Source organism: Mycteria americana, chromosome 17 (assembly GCF_035582795.1).
Source record: "Mycteria americana isolate JAX WOST 10 ecotype Jacksonville Zoo and Gardens chromosome 17, USCA_MyAme_1.0, whole genome shotgun sequence".
Lineage (NCBI taxonomy): Eukaryota > Metazoa > Chordata > Aves > Ciconiiformes > Ciconiidae > Mycteria > Mycteria americana.
In genome coordinates, this window is record NC_134381.1 from 10,790,806 (window position 1) to 10,811,094 (window position 20,289).

A 20,289-nucleotide genomic window follows, 5' to 3' on the forward strand; every position below is an offset into this window, starting at 1 on the left:
GCTGGGAGACGTGGCAGTGCAGCCAGCCCGGGGACCTGCAGGAGAGTTTGGGTGCCCATGGCTGGAGCTGAGAGCAGGAGGCTCTTCCAGGGCGATGAGTGGTGACAACGGCAATTGTCACCACATCCCCACTGTACCCTCAGCCCCCTCTCACCAGCACACCTCCATCACAGCAGCTTTTATCTATTTTTCTTAACACAGGACCCAACTGCCAGACCAATATCAACGAATGCGCTTCCAACCCCTGCCTGAACCAGGGCACGTGCATTGACGATGTCGCCGGCTACACCTGCAACTGCCTCCTGCCCTACACAGGTGAGGGGAGCACCCCGTCCCCCCAGGCCCTCGCCGGGGCTCTGCGGGGCTGCTGCTTCGGGTGTGACAGCAAATAGTCCCCTCTGCACGTGCAACAAGCCGGCACCAAGCGCGGAGGCTTCCCTCGCACTGCCCCGCCATGGGGCTGCCTATGGCCGCGGCTCCACCTCCCCGTGCCGCAGCGCAGCTGGAGGAAAATTGGAGGAGCTTTGGGAAGCGGTCAGCCAGAGCTTCCTCCCTCCTCCTCCTCCTCCTGGAGGGGAGGGCACCGAGGTGGTGTCTCGGCCGCAGCCTGCGCCCGGGGCAGCAGCACCAGGTGGCCGTCCCACTCACGCCCCACCGCGCTGGGGGGTCGGCGCTGCTGGTGGCCCCGTTCTCCTGCCACGATGCTCGCGCTGGAAAAAGCGAGCTGAGGGCGAGGGGCCGGGGGATTCTGCTGAGCCAATTCCTGTTTGCCAGCCTCCCGCTTCCGCTCGCGCAGAGCAGCAGCCGGTGCACAATTGCAGGAAGCCGTGAGCTGTTTCCTGCCCTCCGTAGTGGCCATAGAAACCCCTGGGGGGACGGGGATGGGGCAGGCAGGGAGGGGAAGGCTCTGGAAAATAGCAAAGGCCAGTTCAGGAGATACTGGCTGACAGGGAAGATAAGGGTTCGGCGGGAACGTGTCCCTTGGCTGGACGTAAACAGGAAAAGCGGCTGAGAGGGATGGGGGGGGAGCACACGGGGGGAAAGACACCCTGAGCAACTCTTCCCTGCCAAAGGAAGTGTGCAGTGCTTTAATGCAGCCCAGATTGCCCAGCCTTAAAGGATTCGTGGGGGGCCTGGGGTCACAGGGGACCAGGGATGGAGCAGACGGCCCCAGCGGGGCTGCCCTGGGGCAGTGGGGAAGCCCAGAGTCTGCCCCAGGGCTGGCAGCAGCCCAGGGCAGGGGACAGGGGTAGTGGAGTCTTGGGCCACCCGTTGTTTCCGAGAGGGTGTCAGCGGGTGCTTTCGCCTGTGCAGGAGCCACCTGCGAGGACGTGTTGGCCCCCTGTGCCGGTGGCCCCTGCAAGAACGGTGGCGAGTGCCGGGAGTCAGAGGACTACAAGAGCTTCTCCTGCAGTTGCCCCTCTGGCTGGCAAGGTAGGGGCACGGCGTGGCCGGGGGTTCAGCACACCAGCTCCCCCGGCGCCCCGCTCTCCTCTGCTGCTCGGGGAGTGAAAGGTGGAGGGGAGGGAGCGTGGCTGGGGAGCAGCGGGCAGGCGGCTGCCTGCGTGCCCTGCCAGATGGGAGCAGGCCTGCACGGTGCCCGGCCTCGGGGAGGGTCCTGACCTGCCCACGGCTCAGCCGGGTGGACGGGACACGGCCATCACCTGCACCCCTTGGCAAGGGCGGTTTGCTGCGAGCGGTCCCCAAGATGTCGTCGTTGTCCCTGGGGTGTTTGCCAGTGCCTCCAGCCCACGCGGTCCCTGTCCCGCTCTGTCCTGCAGGTCAGACGTGCGAGATTGACATCAACGAGTGCGTGAAGAACCCCTGCCGCAACGGAGCCACGTGCCAGAACATCAACGGGAGCTACCGCTGCGCCTGCAGGACCGGCTTCACCGGCCGCAACTGCGACACCGACATCGACGACTGCAAGCCCAGTAAGAGCAGGGGCCGCTCCGGGGACCGCACTCAGCCTGGTCCCGAGCCGTTGGCTTCTCTGCCCCTCCTGGGGCTGGGATCCTCCTCCCTGTGCACGGGCGAGCCCCATCTGCTGCTTTGTCCTGAGCCACCCTGCAAGCCCTGCTCGGGCTTCTGGGCATCTCAAACGCATGCCAGTCAAGCTGCGTCAGTTCAAGGCCAGATGGGAGCTGGCAGGAAGGAGGCTGGGGGGGGAGAGTGACGTGCGGGCAGTGAGCAAGTGTGTCCCATGTGCCCTCCTTCTTCCCAGTCCCCCAGTGGGGCTGGGCTGGCCTCTGCCTGGTCCACGGGCTCTGTTCCGTCCCCCCACGCAGCTGGGGGGCATGTGCCTGGACGGTGCTGCATGGCAGCTCCTGGGTAGGGCTGCTGTGCCGGGGCTGGACCGTTGCATCTTCACATGCACGTCCCTCCTCTCCAGATCCATGCCACAACGGTGGCTCCTGCTCCGACGGCATCGGCACGTTCTTCTGCGAGTGCCTGGCTGGTTTCCGTGGGCCCAAGTGCGAGGAGGACATCAATGAGTGCGCCAGCAACCCCTGCAAGAACGGCGCAAACTGCACCGACTGCGTCAACAGCTACACCTGCACCTGCCCCGCCGGCTTCAGTGGCATCCACTGCGAGAACAACACGCCTGACTGCACAGAGAGGTACAGCCCAGCGTGGCTTCCGCTGCGGGCACAGCCTTTGTCGGGGCTGGAGCAAGGGACTGAGGTCCCTGCGCTGCCCCATAGCCCTGGGCCAGTCTCTGGGGGCTCTGGCGTGGAGCACGACCAGCAGTGACTCACTGGGACGTGATGTCTGTGTTCCCAGCTCCTGCTTCAACAGTGGGACCTGCGTGGATGGCATCAACACCTTCACCTGCATCTGTCCGCCCGGCTTCACGGGCAGCTACTGCGAGCATGACATTAACGAGTGCGATTCCAAGCCATGCCTGAACGGGGGCAAGTGTCAGGACAGCTACGGGACGTACAAGTGCACTTGTCCCCAGGGATACACCGGGCTCAACTGCCAGGTAGAGGAGTCTTGGGCTGTTGGCTGCAGACCCCAGTGTCCGTCCATGCATGCTGGCTGTGGGGATTTGGGTCCTGACCCCCATCTCTTGCTCTGCTCCCCCCAGAACCTGGTGCGTTGGTGCGACTCCTCTCCCTGCAAAAACGGAGGCAAGTGCTGGCAGACCAACAACCTGTACCGCTGCGAGTGCAACAGCGGATGGACAGGGCTCTACTGCGATGTCCCCAGTGTCTCCTGCGAGGTGGCTGCTAAGCAGCAAGGTAAGTCCCTGCCACGTGCACGGCCTCACGGGGCCAGGGTGGGGTCCCCAGGTGCCCCTGTGCTGGTCTCTGCGCAGGGCCATGCTCAGTTCTCTTGGTGGGGATCTTTGGCACAACCAGAGCTATCTCAAGGATTGCTGTAACGTGCACCCCCTGAGGCTGCAGTCCTGGCTGCCATCCCCGGTGGGATGTGCGTGGCCAGGACATGGCCCTGCGGTGCGTGGGTGTCACCAAGGTCCCCGCGTCTCACTCTGCTCTCCCTGGCAGGTATCGATGTAGCACATCTCTGCAGGAATTCAGGGCTCTGCGTGGACACCGGCAACACTCACTTCTGCCGCTGCCAGGCCGGCTACACCGGCAGCTACTGCGAGGAGCAGGTGGACGAGTGCTCCCCCAACCCCTGCCAGAACGGAGCCACCTGCACGGACTACCTGGGAGGCTACTCCTGTGAGGTGGGTGCCATGGGGGGCACAGATGGACAGGGAGAAAGCACCAGTTACCGCCTTTCTGCTGCCCAAGGAGCTGCCCCAGCTTCAGGCTGGCTCGGTGCCCCTTTACCAAGTTGAAGGCTGGGGTGCTGGCTGTGCTCCTGCAGCCGTGTGGGAACCGAGTGAACCTCTCTGATAGTTCCCCTCTTCCCTCCTTGTAGTGTGTGGCTGGTTATCATGGAGTTAACTGCTCAGAGGAGATCAATGAGTGCTTGTCCCACCCATGCCAGAATGGAGGAACCTGCATCGATCTCATCAATACCTACAAATGCTCCTGCCCCAGAGGAACTCAAGGTAAATTAATTCCCCAGGCTGGGGCATTAGTGGGCTGAGCGTAGATATCCTCGGTATCTGCTCATTAGCTGCTCAGGCTAGCAGAAGCAAACGCAACGGTAGAGGTTTGTGTTTGCTTGCGAGCTTAGCCATCAAGGCCACGCAACCTTGGACGTGAGCTGCGCGGTGCTGCGTGCCTCCTGCCAGAGCGGTGGCTCAGACTGCCATTGAATTGGTCAGGCTCAGCCCCTTCGCAGGGAAGGTTCACACAAGGGACCACCGGGCACCCCGATACTGTTTGATGAGCTGTGTGGGTTGTTCCCCCATTTCTCTAGGGGTGCACTGTGAGATCAATGTGGATGACTGCAGCCCTTTCTTTGATCCTGTCACCCTGGGGCCCAAGTGCTTTAACAATGGCAAGTGCACGGATCGGGTAGGTGGCTACAGCTGCATCTGCCCCCCTGGCTTTGTAGGGGAGCGCTGCGAGGGAGACGTCAACGAGTGCCTGTCCAACCCCTGCGACGCCCGCGGCACCCAGAACTGCGTGCAGCGGGTCAATGACTACAAATGCGAGTGCCGACCTGGCTATGCAGGTGAGCGCCGCGTCCGCCCCGCTCTCAGCGCCCAGCCCAGCAGCCCCCGGCCACCCCGCGCGTCTCGCACGCCTTCCTCCGCTCCTCACGTGCCCCTCTCCCTTGGCAGGCCGTCGCTGCGACACCGTGGTGGATGGCTGTAAAGGCAAACCCTGCCGGAACGGTGGAACGTGCGCGGTTGCCAGCAACACCGGCCGTGGCTTCATCTGCAAATGCCCCCCTGTAGGTACCTGCTCCTCTCCAGCTCTGAGCGTGGGATATCACATGGGCCCTGCAAGTCAGCCCCTTGCACAGAGAGGCAGTCAAGGGGCCCGTTCAGCCCCTGAGGCTTCCCTGCCTGGGATAGCCAGGGGGAAGCGTGGAGGAGAAGATGCTTTGCTGTGGGTGCTCACTGGAGGGAGGTGTATCCATATACGCATACGCTCCTCGCTTGCAAGGAGGCTGGGTTAGGCTCAGGGAGAAGGAGGTGGCTCGGCCCCGCAGGTACAACGCACGGCTCTGTAGGACAGACTCTTGTCTGGTTGACCATTATTTGCACCACGTACAGGTGGAGCAGGCAGCTACGGAGAAGAGCTCCCTTCATTCTGAGGGGGATGCTCTGACAGGGTTTACATTCTAGATTATTCTTGCCCATCACTAGTTTCAGAGGACGCGCCAGAGCTGTGCTCTGATTCACTGGGTTTGTGCCGAGTTTCCCAGAGCACACACGTGTTAGGCTGCTTGTAGGACAGCGTCGGTGATTCTGACTCCCTCCTTGCTCTCGCCTCCCCAGGGATTCGTGGGTGCCACCTGCGAGAACGACTCCCGCACCTGTGGGAACCTGCACTGCCTGAACGGTGGCACCTGCATCTCCATCCACAAGAGCTCCAAGTGCATGTGCACGCCGGCCTTCACCGGTCCCGAGTGCCAGTACCCGGCCAGCAGCCCCTGCACGTCCAACCCCTGCTACAACGGGGGCACCTGCGAGTTCTTCAGCGATGCCTCCCCCTACTACCGGTGCAACTGCCCTGCCAACTTCAACGGCCTCAACTGCCACATCCTCGACTTTGATTTCCAAGGTGGGATCGGACAGGATATTATCCCACCCAAAATTGAGGAGAAATGCGAGATCGCGGTTTGCGCGGGGTATGCCGGCAACAAGATCTGCGATGGGAAATGCAACAACCATGCCTGCGGCTGGGACGGGGGCGACTGCTCCCTCAATTTCAATGACCCCTGGAAGAACTGCTCCCAGTCTCTGCAGTGCTGGAAGTACTTCAACGATGGCAAGTGCGACTCTCAGTGCAATAACGCTGGCTGCCTGTACGATGGATTTGACTGCCAGAAATACGAAGGGCAGTGCAAGTAAGTGACTTGCTCATTGACCCTCTTGTTTTAAAGCCATGACCTCTGTGCAGATCGTCTGGGGGTATTTTCTGGTTGCATCTGCTAAAGTTCCTAAGTGCAGACCTGTTGTTCACTCTCTATGTTCTGTTCTGCTGCCTCTGGGGCTGCAACTCAAGCAACCACACTTCCCTGTGGTCTTACTGAGTTTATACACACTTGGAAGCTCTCTGGGTTTGGCTCATTCCAGACAGCTTCCCTCTCCCTGCCTGTAACATGCCATAGAAGTGAATTCTTCAACTCACAGTAGTAACACAGTGAGTTTCAGTGTAGGGAGACCCCAGATGGAAGAGCAGCCAGAAAACGCTGACGTTCACACCCAGGCATTTACCAAGCATTGTCTTTGACAACAGCAGGAACTTAATCCCAGATTCCTGGACAAACTCTGGTCTGAGTAACTATTCTGTGTCCCCATGTCTTCTCTGAGTCACAGTAATTTGTCCCTTTTTCTGGCACCGAAATTGCAACTTATAATTTAACAGCTGCTGTCTTCCACCTGCAGAGGTGAATGCTTCACAGCACTGCACGAAACAGTTGTCTTCTATCTGTCAGGATGAAGAATATTTATACAGAGGAAAGGTCCTTGTGGACCACTGCGTATTTTCTCAGCAGATAGGTAATATGCACGGTACTCGGTCTAATTCATTCTTCTGCCTTTCTTTTTCTTCTGCCCAGCCCCCTGTACGATCAGTACTGCAAAGATCACTTCTCAGATGGTCACTGTGACCAGGGCTGCAATAATTTTGAGTGCGAATGGGATGGTCTGGACTGTGCAAACAACATGCCAGAGAAGCTTGCCGATGGCACGCTGGTGGTGGTGGTCCTGATCACTCCCGAGAACCTGAAGAACAACTCCTTCAACTTCCTGCGGGAGCTGAGCCGCGTGTTGCACACCAACGTGGTCTTCAAGAAGAACCCCAAGGGAGAGTATATGATCTTTCCATACTATGGCAATGAGGAGGAGCTGAAAAAGCATTACATCAAGAGGTCAACAGAGGACTGGTCAGATATGTCTAGTGCTGTCATCAACAAAGTAAAGAGCAGCCTCTACTCCAGGGCTGGCAGAAGGCAGAAGAGAGAGCTCGATCAGATGGACATCCGAGGGTAAGGGGGACCAATGGGTTCCTTTTTCACTGAGCAGCACTTGTTTTCTGTGTTGATAATAGTAACACGCTATAAGGGGAAGGATGTAGGCCAGATAATTGTATTTAGACGTTGCTTTCTGTGTGAATAGAAACCGGATTTTGCTCTCATGTGGGAAAAGCGAGTGATCGCTCAGGAATCCCTGATACAATGCTGCGCCGACTCTCACGATTGAAGGAGTCCTGTGTATTGTTGGGAGCCGGGGCTGGGCTGGGTGGGACCTGGAAGCAGAGGTTGGCCTGACCGACTGTCTGACTTCAGGAAGTCATTAAGTTAAGCCTCAGTTTCTCCCTGGGAAATGCTTTCTAGAGCTTTGTTGTAAAACTCAATTACTGCAAACTGTGTTTGGAGATCTTCGGTATAAACATATAGATCTAACCTTCTCCCTCTCTGTGGGCTCAATCAAAAGCCACCGAAAGCAAAGGAGTTACAGCAGCGAAACTGTTGTGAAAAGATCTGAAGGCTTCCAAACAGCATTATTTAAGACACTGTAGTGTCTGGGTAATTTTAAAACATTGTGAAGCAGAGACTCCCTTCCATTCCTGCAGATAAGGAGTTAGATTCACAGTATTCATTGAGGCAAATCCAATAAACCATGAGCGTGAGCTGCAGGGCTTGGGCCACAGGGAAGCCAGGAGATGGGTTCCCACCTTCTAATTCCCACTGATGGGGGGTTAAGGAGGGAAGGGAGACAGGGCTCATCTGTCTTCTCAGCATGGTCATTGCTCCGTGTTTCTCATTGACTCTTCTCTCGCACAGATCCATCGTCTACTTGGAAATTGATAACCGCCAGTGCATCCAGTCGTCTTCCCAGTGCTTCCAGAGTGCAACCGATGTGGCGGCGTTCCTGGGCGCCTTGGCCTCCCTTGGCAACCTGAACATACCCTACAAAATAGAAGCCGTTAAAAGTAAGTACGGCTGGTCGGCTGGGGAGGAGGGACAGCCAAAACTTTCCAGCCTTATCCATGTTTAGTTATGTGTCAGCTGGCTGCATTTGAGCACAGTCTGATTTTTAATAACCTTGCATCTTTTTTTTTTTTTCTTTAAGTCTGTTCTTAAAAAAATTGCAAAAACAGTTTATTATTTTTGCTTATTCCAGGTTTATTTCAAAATCATTATCACTATCAAAGTTATATAAAAAAAAAAAAAAGAAAAGAAAAAGAAAACCCAACCAGCTCCAATCAAAATCAATCAGTGACATGCAAGGAGTTGAAGTTTGTATCTTGAAAATCCCCCCTAAATCCTTTTGTCTTAACAGCTCAATGCAAGCGCAATGATTTGAAGTTTGCTAATCCTTTTCCTTAAAGGAGAAAAAAGTGAAGCTGTCTCCTGATGCAGGCTGGCTTGTGCAGCCGAGAATTTGCCGATAGTTTGCAATTCTGATTAATAGCGTATAAAATGACCTTATTTTGGGGGGGCTGATTTAGATCAGACTTAGGTACCTCTATTAACTAATTTTCCTTCATTTCCACTCTGTCACTGGTTTGCTATGCAGCTTAATGTCTCAGCATCTCTTTGTGCCCCACTGTTTTGTAGGTGAAACAGCTGAGCCCACGAAGAACTCCCAGCTGTATCCTATGTACGTGGTGGTGGCTGTGCTGGTCTTGCTTGCTTGCATTGGAGTGGGAGTACTGGTGTCTCGTAAGCGGCGCAGGGAGCATGGGCAGCTTTGGTTCCCAGAAGGCTTCAAAGTGACAGAGTCGAGCAAGAAGAAGCGACGAGAACCACTTGGGGAGGATTCTGTTGGACTGAAGTGAGTAATTTGCTTGCTAACCCATTAAACCCAGCGCAGTGGGGCTGCTCGGGGCTCTTCTGAAAGAACCCATCGGAGTTTTGTTCTCTAGTGCATCATATTGGTGTAGCGGGGAGGAGAAAAATCAGGTTTCTTAAAGTTCTGCATGGGGAAAACAGTGATCCCGTCTGGAGGAGGTTTTTAAATGCTTCGTGGTCCGTTTGCACTTGGTAAAAAATGAAAGGCAACCTGAGGGGAACCTCCTGGAAATTGCCTTGTTGGTTCTTCTTTCAGTTTGTGCATGTAGATAAACACAGTCCATCACAGACTAGTTTCTGCAGAGGAGCTAATTTTTTGTATGGTTTTATTTTTAAAGACCCCTCAAAAATGCTTCAGACGGCACGCTGATGGATGACAACCAAAATGAGTGGGGTGATGAGGAGACCTTGGACACCAAGAAGTTCAGGGTAAGCTCACTGCCACATTCCCTTTCTGTGCTGCAAGTAGTCACTCGCTGGGTTTTATCACGGAAGGGGCAGAGCGCTGCGGAAAGCAGCAGAGCAGAGGGACCCTCAGGAGCCCAGTCTGTGCTACACGTCGCTGCTGCCGGCTCCTTTGCAAACCTGCATGTGACAAACGCACCTTTGAGACTTGCAGAGCTTCCCACGCTAGAGCTCAGCCCCCTCCTCCCACCCTGACTTGTATGCTTTGCTCGGTGCTCATTTCCCGCTGTCATTCCGCAGTTCGACGGGCAGGCGATGCTGCCTGACACGGACGATCAGACGGATCACAGGCAGTGGACGCAGCAGCACCTGGATGCCGCTGACCTGCGCATATCCTCCATGGCACCTACTCCACCCCAGGGGGAAATCGATGCAGACTGTATGGATGTCAACGTCAGAGGTCCCGGTAAGGTGGACTCCTTTCGCTTCTGTGCTGCTTGTCAGCTATCTAAAATCCTCCCTTACCCCTTGCAGATGAGCAGTCCCAGACAGCCCTACCTGTCTCCATTTCTAGTACGGAGTCGCTGCTAGCCATTCTGCATCGCATAGTTGCTGTTGTGCGTGATTTAGAGAGAGTCCCTGTCACATTTGGCTTTCCATGAGATCTCTTTTGTTTAATCACCGAGATGGAAATCAGACAATACAGAAGAAGTAGCTATTAAATCATCCAGCTTATCTCTCTGCCACTCCTAGATTCCTCTCCTCCCACCAAACTGCACATTTCACAATCTTCTTTTCGGTTTTTTAACTATATTAATAGTTAATAGGCTTTTCAGTTATTCTAAACATTTGGTCTTCCCCACATCTGTGAAATTGTTCTCTGAAATAATAAAAATATTTAAGGTTGCACTGTACTGTGCTCAAGTTTGCTTTGAGCAACCTCCCTTATAAATCGCACCCTACATGTTAGTGTGCAAGCTAGCAGATGAAATAGGAAAAGCAGTGAGTGGTGAGATACCACTAAGGAATTTCAGATCCATATCAGAGGAAGGATATTCGTGTTTGATGTTTAGAACCAGTCAGGAACTCAGTCTCGATGCACCCACGAGAATAAGCATCTATCGCAGACGGAGCATCTTGCTGAGCCGCCTGCATTACAGAAGGGTAAAAAGCCTTTTTTCACCGAGTTCCCCTGTGCTTTTCAGATGGCTTCACCCCCCTCATGATCGCCTCCTGCAGCGGAGGAGGGCTGGAGACAGGCAATAGCGAAGAGGAAGACGATGCTCCCGCCGTCATCTCGGATTTCATTTACCAAGGCGCCAGCTTACACAACCAGACTGACCGCACCGGTGAGACGGCACTTCACCTGGCTGCCAGGTACTCCCGCTCGGACGCTGCCAAGCGCCTGCTGGAAGCTAGTGCCGATGCAAACATCCAGGATAACATGGGCAGGACACCCCTCCACGCCGCCGTCTCTGCCGATGCCCAAGGAGTCTTCCAGGTAATTGATCCTTTTGCCACCGGTCTCCGGGTTTTCTGGGGAAAGTACTGGTGCTACATGTTGGGTCAGTGACAGGACTGAGCTTATCGCAGGGTCTCCAGCTTGCCCTGGCAAGGTGCGGGGTGGAAGTCTTGAAAACTGAAGCCCGTGTTGTCTCAAGGCAGGGCACAGCAAAGCAGCAACCCCGTAGCTGCCCTCGGATGTGCACCCCCGGACTGGGAGGGGAGATTGGAGGGACCAGCTTCGGGAAACGGGGTTGCAGGTCCTGAGACCTGGGTACCTGGAGTGTCTGCTCCCTCCTAACGTTTGCGTTTCCTGCGCTTTGGTCCTTGTTGCGGCAGATCCTGATTAGGAACAGGGCAACCGATCTTGACGCCCGGATGCATGACGGGACCACTCCTCTGATCTTGGCCGCTCGCTTGGCTGTGGAGGGCATGCTGGATGATCTCATCAACTGCCATGCAGACGTCAATGCCGTGGATGATCTAGGTACTGCAGACAACTAAAACACGGGCTCCCTCAGAGGTGGAAGGAAAGGGCTGCTTGCTCTTACCCTTACCACTCACTAATGCATGTTGTATGTCGTGGTCTTCCTCTGTAGGCAAGTCAGCACTGCACTGGGCAGCCGCTGTGAATAACGTTGAAGCCGCAGTAGTCCTCCTGAAGAATGGTGCCAATAAGGATATGCAGAACAATAAGGTAGGGGTCTGCTGGGCTGGCGTAGGCAAGGAAAGAACCATTTGGGGAGTCTGTTAAAGGGTACCTTTTGCCTAAAATACAACACTCTGGCACTTTTGATTGTTCTGCTGTGAACGAAGCTGTCTCTGATTTGATTGTTCTGCTGTGAACGAAGCTGTTGGATTTATCTCAAAGAAGCATTGTGGGATTTGGTCCTATGGGTGATGTTGAGGGGCTGTGCAGTGCTTGGTGAGCAGTACGGTACGGCGTTAGTGTGGCCATCTCCTTGCACGTTCTGGGTCACTCGTAGGGTTCCTGGTTTAATACCAGTATAAGGACATGGCTCAGCAGGGTAGGAACAAGCAGCAGCAAAACCTCACCAGAGGAGAGACGATTACTGTCTCTGCCACCCAACTGCATGGTGTTGAGCATGGAGCTCAGGATAGGGTTAGCCAGGAGAATCTGTGAACTTAAACCTAACCATCTTTGCTGGGATTCTAGGAGGAGACCCCACTCTTCCTCGCAGCCAGAGAAGGGAGCTATGAAACCGCCAAGGTCCTGCTGGACCATTTTGCCAACCGTGACATCACGGATCATATGGACCGGCTCCCACGGGACATCGCCCAGGAGCGGATGCACCACGACATCGTGAGGCTGCTGGACGAGTACAACCTGGTGCGGAGCCCGCCGCTGCACAACGGCCCGCTGGGGGCACCCACGCTGTCCCCACCGCTCTGCTCTCCCAACAGCTACATCGGCAACCTGAAACCTGCCGTCCAGGGCAAGAAGGCCAGGAAGCCGAGTACCAAGGGCCTGAGCTGCAACGGCAAGGATGCCAAAGACCTCAAAGCCCGGAGAAAAAAATCACAAGATGGAAAAGGATGTCTGCTTGACAACTCCAGCGTGCTGTCTCCCGTGGACTCCCTGGAGTCGCCCCATGGGTACCTGTCAGATGTTGCCTCTCCTCCGCTGATGACCTCGCCATTTCAGCAGTCCCCTTCGATGCCTCTGAATCATCTGCCAGGCATGCCTGATGCACACATGAGCATCAATCACCTCAACATGGCGGGGAAGCAGGATATGGCCATGGGAAACTCCAGCAGGATGGCCTTTGATTCAGTGCCACCGCGTCTCTCTCACCTCCCCGTCTCCAGCCCCAGCACAGTGATGAGCAACGCCCCGATGAATTTCTCCGTCGGCGGAGCGGCCGGTCTGAACGGGCAGTGTGACTGGCTCACCAGGCTGCAGAACGGCATGGTCCAGAATCAGTACAACCCGATGAGAGGCAATATGCAACCAGGGGCGCATCAGCAGACGCAAAACCTTCAACACGGCATGATGACCTCCCTGCACAACGGCTTGCCCACCACAAGCTTGTCACAGATGATGAGCTACCAGGCCATGCCCAACACCCGGCTGGCTTCCCAGCCTCACCTGATGCAGAGCCAGCAGCTACAGCAGATGCAGCAGCAACAGCTCCAGCAGCAAAACATGCAGCCGCAGCAGCAGCCGCAGCAACCTCAGCAGCAGCCGCCGCAGCAGCCGCCGCAGCAGCACCACAACCCCAGCTCCAATGCGAGCGGCCACATCGGCCAAAATTTCCTTGGTACCGAGCTGAGCCAGCCCGACATGCAGCCGGCGAGCAGCAGTACCATGGCAGTCCACACGATCCTGCCTCAAGATTCCCAGATGCTGCCCACGTCTCTGCCATCCTCCCTCGCCCAGCCCATGACCACCACGCAGTTTCTAACTCCACCTTCCCAGCACAGTTATTCCTCCCCCTTGGACAACACCCCCAGCCACCAGCTCCAGGTGCCCGACCACCCTTTTCTAACGCCATCTCCGGAGTCACCGGACCAGTGGTCCAGCTCGTCTCCTCACTCCAATGTGTCCGACTGGTCCGAGGGCATTTCCAGCCCTCCCACAAGTATGCAGTCGCAGATGGGACACATCCCTGAAGCCTTCAAGTAAAAGACGGTGTTTCAGAGACGCTGAGATCTTTTTTAAAAGGACGTTGGATGCTTTTATTAAAGGATCCTTTTAAAATATGTTTTTATTAAAAAATAAAAAGACAAATTAATTCCTTTTTTTTTAGTATTTATTTATGTACTTTTTATTTTACATGAAAACACTGCCTTTTTATTTATATGTTCTATTGTTAAGAACTCAATGTGGGACACCAGTTGTGTTTCAGGAAATCAAAAAATTAGGTTTTTATAGGACGTTCTCTTTTGTTTGGGGGGGTTCATTGTGTTTGATTTGAGAGGAAATGTTTATGTAAAGCTATAAGCAGCAATTTGTGATTCTGAAATGCCATTAATTTATTTTTTTCTCTTTCAACTCGGAAAGAGAGGTGAGAAAGAAAAGGGGAAGGAAAAATTGACTAAAAATACCACTCGGGGGGAGGGGGGGGATGATTAAGTATGGACGGATTTTTGAAATGTACTTTAAAATGTTTCCTTTGCCATTATATCTGAGAGGACATTTTATGGTACCAGTCATGAATCTTTGTTTAAATTTCAGTATTATATAGTTGTACATTTGCCTGAATAATAGAAATTTTTGTTCTCTCTTGTTTTTATATATATAAAAATATATATATTTAAATGATTTTTATGATTAAAAAAAAAATCAGGATTATAGACCTGTAAGAACAGGTTCTAAGCTAAAAAAAACCCCATACAAAACATGAATACTGTCCCCCACCAAAAAGAAGTGGATTTGCCAAACTTTCAAGAGAGCAAGCCCAGAACTACGGAGTATATACCAAACCATTAACTGTGGATTTTATACACAAAGGAGACTTAATTTTACTTTGAATATCTTTACTGTTTTTTGTTTTCGTGTTTGCCTTTGAGTAACTGTTTAAGAAATAAATGCCAATATAAACTTGTAAACCACATCCTTATTTTAAGGATGGCCTGCCTATTTTAAAGAAGGTGTGTCTATTAATGCAGACAACCTGAGTGAGATTACAAAGCATTATAACACTGCCACCACCAAGTGCTCGCCCGTATCCAGCTCCTCTGGCAGCACGATTGCTGGGTGCTCAGTGGAAAGCGCTGCCGGTTTTGGTGGGACGCTGGACTGGCTAAACAGGAGGGCGAAGGACAGCACGGCCGAGTCTGTGCTGTGAAACGTTAACATTTTGTTCGTGTTAGTCTGGAGTGATGCATCTTTTTTTATATTGATGTACACTCTTTCTGTGTATCATGTAAAATATAGTATAAGCCTGTGGCAGATTTAATGTTTGTAAATATGTTTTTTTTTAAGAAAAGGTGGATTTTGTTTCAAAAATCTAAATGAGCAAGTCTTAAATATATCATAAATATATCACCTTATAGAGGTGTTGGAATATCACTCACTCGGGTGCAAAGGCAAGCAGACACCCTAAGACTAGATATGTGTATGGGGCAGGCAAATAGAGAGCAGTTAATCAAGAGAACCTAAGAAAAAGGGTTCCTTTTCCTCATTCCTTTTTATAGAACACCAAATAAAATGGATATTTCTCAAGGCACAGCGCCTTGCTGAGCACTCATCTTAGTTAACATTTCAGACCATTGTTATTGTGACATGCCTAATATGAGTGATAAAAACATCACGCGGTGTTGAATCTTCCTATGTTTTATAAACTAGAGTGTAGTTTAAGAAAAGATATCTTCTGTAATAAAGTTATCTACCTGCAAAGTTGTAGTTTGCAAAAATGATGTATTTTTTTTGGTTAACTGATTTGCAATAAATGATGCTTCTGGGCATCTAGATTTTACTAAAACTGGAACTTAGTGTTTTTGTTATGGATCGGTTGAAATCTGGGCTTGATGCCCGCTGTCTTTCAATACTGCAGGGCCGCCTCAGCATAAAGTACTGGCACTTTCCTAACGTCTTGTTCTCTGTGTTAAAGCTCAGAGCAGGGCTTTGGACAATGAAATTTTCTCCTTAACTTGTGCAAAACTCTCACTGACTTGAGATGTCTGGTTTGAGCAAGGCAGGAGGGGCTCTGTGAGGCTCTCGGCCAGGATGGGCTCTGCCCAGGTAGCCCTTTACCTGTGCTGTGGATGCTCTGACGTCCTCTCAGGCCTCTGCCATTAGGTCAGCATCTAAAAGAGGAAACATTGAAAAGTTGTTTTCAAGAACGTCACTCACGCGTGTTCGAAGTACTGTATTCTGTCACTTTAAAACTGTGCTTTCTGATCGGTTTTTTAGGAGCATTCTCTGGCTGATGAGACGGCCAAGGGTAAAAAATGGCCACATGCTTTTAATTACATAGTGCCTATGGAAACAGAGCCCTCGATGAGTGGTGTTAAGAGTTATGTATACTGCTTCCTACTTCACACACAGCGCTGAGCACATGGCTGGGCTCTCAGATGTGGTGGCTTGCACAGACAGGAACTGGGAAGCCATCGGACGACACGACCGAGGGGCAGCAGCACCCGAGGGAAAGTTTCACTAATGCCACTCCGGGCACAAACACCACACAGAACTGTTTGCTGTCCTTGCTGCACTCAAGGTTTTTAAGGTAATTTAATTCTTTCTCCTCCCCACAGGGACTCTGTAGTCCAAATGCAGCTGCAAAGTCCCCAAATAACTGGGTATAAATAGCCTAGCCGTGGACCTCCTCCCAAATCAGATAAGCCTGGTAACTCCTGGAATGCTGGTATTTTCCACTCCACGGCTGGGGAGGGATTGGGCATGTGCGTACATGTACCCGGTATCCATCCCCAGATGGATTCAGGGCCACCAGACATTTGCTGTACAAGCAGTCAGAAGCCGGTGCTGCAGCAGTGGCATTTTATGGCCACCCAGCAGCAGTGAAACGCAGCACCTTCAGAGATCAGGAGGCGATGGGCCAGTCTGCGCTCCCTGCAAACTCTGTGGAAAGGGGTATTTTAACTAAGGACAAATCCCTCTTCCCACTGCAAAATGTGGTTCACCAGTGAGGATCTCGTTACCCCAAGGGACACCCTGGAGATGGGCTTCCTGAGACGTGCTCTTCCCAAAAATTGTGTCTCTCTGCATCCCATCTGGGATACACTAGATGAAGAGTGTCTGCCTTCACCGCGATTCGCACATGTGCTGTCCATGAATCACGTCTGGGAACATCCAGCCACGTTCCCACACAGCCCATCCTTCCAGGCTTCTCCCACACGTACTCGTGCCCAGGGCTGGCTGCAAGCACGGCATGCCTCCGTGCTGCCAGTGAGACTGGGAGATGCTCGTGCCAACGCGGGGCATTAGTGAGACTCTCTCCTACCTGGTCTAGTGTGCAACACTCCGATCACTCATGGTCCAGGCAGGAATTTGGCCTGAAATGGATTAAAAAAAAAGGGGTTATGAGGATGTGCAAAACAATGTGACATTGCAAGAGGCAACTCAACATGTGGCTCATTTAAGAAGTGAGGGGCTGCAAAGCATGTAATTGCCCACGAGGATGGGTCAGAGAGACAGAACGAGGAGAGAGGGGGCTAAATACCAGGGAAAGAGGCAAAACAAAAAGGATACTAATAAATTGGCCACAAGCTGATTCAAACTAGAAGTCAGAAAAGGTTTTCTAAGGAGTAAAGGGGTAAGGATACACAGTTTAGTTTTTAAGCGTTTGGCCCCCAAGGACTCTTACATTTATGAAGGCACCTGGTGACCCACAAACTCCTGCCAGTCCCTCGTTCCTGCTTTCCTGAGTGGGTACATGAGATGATCGTGGGGTCACAGATCCCTGGTTGGGATCAAGGCAAAGTTAAATGAGAAAAGAGAGAAATGGCCCCAGTTTCAAACCCTCCCTCCACGCTCAGGGCTTTCCCACCAACTCTCTATCCAGAAGGATTTGCCTTTTCTCAATCCCCTCCAACCGACCCACGTTGTCCAACCACAAGCTCGTCTTTACCTAGTGTTGGTAAAGATGCTGAGAGCTGAATTTCAAGCTCTCATGTCAACAGAAGATGCAGAGGAATGAGTGGGTCATGGCAAGCACAGTTGTTTTAGCATTCCAGGTGAAAAAGACTGAGAAGCACTAAAATTATATCCCATGCCAAGGGAAGGGTTCGGAAGTGTTTGCATAAAACAAGATTCGCACCGAGCTATTCTGATGGCAAGTATGTTGATGCTATGAGGAATCGGTGCATCTGAACTATTTGTTTACATGCTGGAGGGCTTGGTTTTTTTTTTATTCTTTATTTCCATTATTCCTGCTCAATTAGATGGGACATTTAGAAATTGCTACTCTGTATTGCTTTCACCTCCAGGCTATTGGTGTTTGCTCAGAAAGTTGCTAACAGCTGCTTGAACCCTGATTGCCGAAGTGTTACTGCAGCTCAAATCACCCCCTTAAAGAATGTACAAAAGGAGCCAAATTCATCTAAGGTGTAGCCTCTCTCGAATTACACACGGGTTAATGTGGCTGGGGTAGTTTGAATAATCACAGCAACTAAATGAGTAAATAAATAAAGCTCAGCTTGTCCGAGTTGGCTAACCTGATACAGAATGCCGATGCTCGTAAGAGAAACTCTCCTTTAGCCATTTTCCCTGTTTCTAAGCTCAGAGAATGATTCTTTTAATAGCAAGCTCCTGGGGCAGGGCTGTGTTTAGGGTTGCATGCAACCTGAAGGCTGAATAAATTATCAGAATTTGATGGGAGAAGGTCACTATCATTTGTGTTGTACCCCAAGTAAGCTGATGAAGCAGGAGAAAAGGACACACGCTGTCCTCGTCCCGCAAGCAAGCCTTTTTATTTGTAATGGGTCACTCCCAAGTCCAGAACTTGCTGCATTTGCTGAGTACAGCAAATAAGTTAGACAGCTTCAGGGTAAAAAGGGATTTAATGTCTTAATGTGACAATTCTTTATCATCACATACTGATCAGGAGAAGAGTGAAGGTGAGAGCCCATCATTAGTGTTTGCATTGTGTATGTATGGGTACAGGTGTATAAGAAGAAGGTTAGATATGTAAATATATAGCTATAGGTACTGATGCAAGCTGTTGATGGTAATTACAGAATACATACGTATTTTTAAAAAGCCAATCAGGCTAATTAAAATCATGTTTCCTCAGATTACACCTGTTGGGGGGAAATATCAAGGGAGGACCAGGGCTTTATCTGCAATTCATGCCTGTGTAGGGAAATTGTATTTGACAAGCTGGTTTATAAGAATGTTCCTACAAAAGGGGGAGATGAAAGGCACTTTAAAAATCACAGTGCTGCCTCTGGTTCCCACACCAGCATCAAAGTGCTGCTTCCCCTGCTCGGACTGGGCTTTGAGGATATTACCCTGCTTTAATGATCAAGCGTGCAGAAACAGCTCTTGGGCTGATAATGACCCTTGATTAAGATGTTTGTTTAGGTCATTTGTATTTTCCCCTCCAAGGCTTGTTGTTGGGTGCAGAGTGTGACAATACCGGCACAGCAGCCACCGCCTGTAGATGAGACACATCCTTCTTAGGCTTGAGCAGGGACTCCCCCCCCAAAAGCTTCGTGTTTCTGCGAAATAGACCCTCAAGACAGAGCTAAGACACAGAGTAGAGCGGAGTAAAATCTTTAGACTTGCACGTAACTGATATCATGCTATGACCTTGTCTGAAAAAAACTCCACCTAAACATAGGCTTCTCTGGAGAAGTGCTTCAGTCGGCCTTTGAGGTAACGCTCCCGGGGATACCTGCGTGCCGCAGGGCTGAACCGAGGCATCGGCTACGCTGCAGCTTTTGGACACTTGTATGCCAGCCTTCCAAGCGCTCGCGTGACTGACGTCCCTTCACACAGTGGACGTCCCTTCACGCGATGGACGTCCCTTCCCAGATTAAGCCCCTATTAGACCTGCGGGACAGGGACCTCGCTCTGCAGCCAAGTAACACTTTCTTACATTTGCCTCTTCCTCCAAAAAAACAGGTTTTCTCGTTCTTAGCTTCAGCGACCCGAGGCACTCTCCTGAGTGCCCTGCTCCCCCTCGTCCCCCGATCCCTCCGCCTTCAGCTCCCGCCCTGACAGAACGGGGCTCACCCTGCAGCCTGCCGTGCAGGCCTGCCGCGGGCCGGGCCTGGCCGGGGCCGGGCCGGCGGTCCTCTGTCCCGCCCTGGCGGCCGCCTTCGCCACTGCACCCGCCCCAGGAAACCCGAGGGCTCGGAAGTCCCGGTGGATGCTCGGCCGGGCCGCACCCCGCTGTGCCCGGCGGCTGATGAGGAGACCAGGACCCCCACGGGGCCGCGCTCCGGCAAACCCCGACCGGTGGAAGCGAGGCCCGTGGCGGACAGGGGCTTGGCAGCGCGGCTCCCCTCCGGGGAGAAGGGCCCCCTCGGCACGCCCACAGCCCGGACCCCGCCGGGCGGACAGCCGGGAGCATCGCGCCGACCCGGGGAGACCCGGGCAGGCGCAGGGACCGGCCGCGCCCGCAGCCGCCCCAGCCGGGACTCGAACCGGTGACACCCGAGTCCGCAGCCGCACTGCGCCTGCGCCAGACCGTGGCGCTGCGAGGCGGTCGCTGTTGAGGCTGCTTCCGCCCTTAGTGTTGTTTTTTTTTTTTTTACCCTCCGACACTTCTGTCTTCCCCCTTTTCCCTTTAAAGGAACGCGGAAGGGCGGGGGGAGCTGGCGGGAGAGAAACACAAACAAGCGCGCGCAGCGCCGGGGCCTGCACGGGCCGTGGCGTCATCGCGCGACGCGGCGTGACACGTCGGCGGCGGCGGCGGAACTCCCAGCCGGATGTTCCAAGATGGCGGCGGAGGGGGCCGGTGCTGCGGCCGTGAGGGGGGGCGGCGCCCGCTGCTGAGGGGCCTCCGTCGGCGGGGGGCTGCCAGGTACCGCGGGGCCGGGCCGGGCGCTGCCGCA

General features: G+C 53.1%; 2 protein-coding genes and 1 long non-coding RNA gene across 4 annotated transcripts in view; 2 read left to right on the forward strand and 1 right to left on the reverse strand.

Annotated features, from left to right (window-relative positions):
• The window catches only part of NOTCH1 (notch receptor 1), a 44,675-nt gene extending 29,493 nt beyond the window's left edge, over positions 1 to 15,182 (forward strand). The window contains exons 15-34 of one of the 2 annotated variants that reach the window (XM_075519387.1): positions 202 to 315; positions 1,315 to 1,434; positions 1,782 to 1,934; positions 2,393 to 2,621; positions 2,785 to 2,986; positions 3,092 to 3,245; positions 3,513 to 3,697; positions 3,895 to 4,027; positions 4,342 to 4,599; positions 4,709 to 4,821; positions 5,372 to 5,943; positions 6,658 to 7,086; positions 7,885 to 8,033; positions 8,662 to 8,878; positions 9,234 to 9,324; positions 9,601 to 9,766; positions 10,506 to 10,801; positions 11,143 to 11,290; positions 11,403 to 11,500; positions 11,981 to 15,182. In XM_075519387.1, the coding sequence (XP_075375502.1) occupies positions 202 to 315; positions 1,315 to 1,434; positions 1,782 to 1,934; positions 2,393 to 2,621; positions 2,785 to 2,986; positions 3,092 to 3,245; positions 3,513 to 3,697; positions 3,895 to 4,027; positions 4,342 to 4,599; positions 4,709 to 4,821; positions 5,372 to 5,943; positions 6,658 to 7,086; positions 7,885 to 8,033; positions 8,662 to 8,878; positions 9,234 to 9,324; positions 9,601 to 9,766; positions 10,506 to 10,801; positions 11,143 to 11,290; positions 11,403 to 11,500; positions 11,981 to 13,450 (5,297 nt within the window). In that variant the 3' untranslated portion in view covers positions 13,451 to 15,182. The remainder of the gene's footprint in view (positions 1 to 201; positions 316 to 1,314; positions 1,435 to 1,781; positions 1,935 to 2,392; positions 2,622 to 2,784; positions 2,987 to 3,091; positions 3,246 to 3,512; positions 3,698 to 3,894; positions 4,028 to 4,341; positions 4,600 to 4,708; positions 4,822 to 5,371; positions 5,944 to 6,657; positions 7,087 to 7,884; positions 8,034 to 8,661; positions 8,879 to 9,233; positions 9,325 to 9,600; positions 9,767 to 10,505; positions 10,802 to 11,142; positions 11,291 to 11,402; positions 11,501 to 11,980) is intronic. The other variant, XM_075519388.1, reaches the window with a different exon arrangement.
• Positions 15,183 to 15,221: 39 nt separating this feature from the next.
• LOC142418073 (uncharacterized) lies at positions 15,222 to 19,235 on the reverse strand. The gene is made up of 3 exons (XR_012778178.1): positions 19,061 to 19,235; positions 16,630 to 16,782; positions 15,222 to 15,576 (listed from the first exon to the last, which is right to left on the reverse strand). It is a non-coding gene; the product is annotated as an uncharacterized LOC142418073 (long non-coding RNA).
• Positions 19,236 to 20,110: 875 nt separating this feature from the next.
• Positions 20,111 to 20,289, forward strand: part of SEC16A (SEC16 homolog A, endoplasmic reticulum export factor) — a 31,178-nt gene continuing 30,999 nt past the window's right edge. The window contains exon 1 of the mRNA XM_075519941.1: positions 20,111 to 20,258. The gene's annotated coding sequence lies outside the window, so the exon portion shown is untranslated. The remainder of the gene's footprint in view (positions 20,259 to 20,289) is intronic.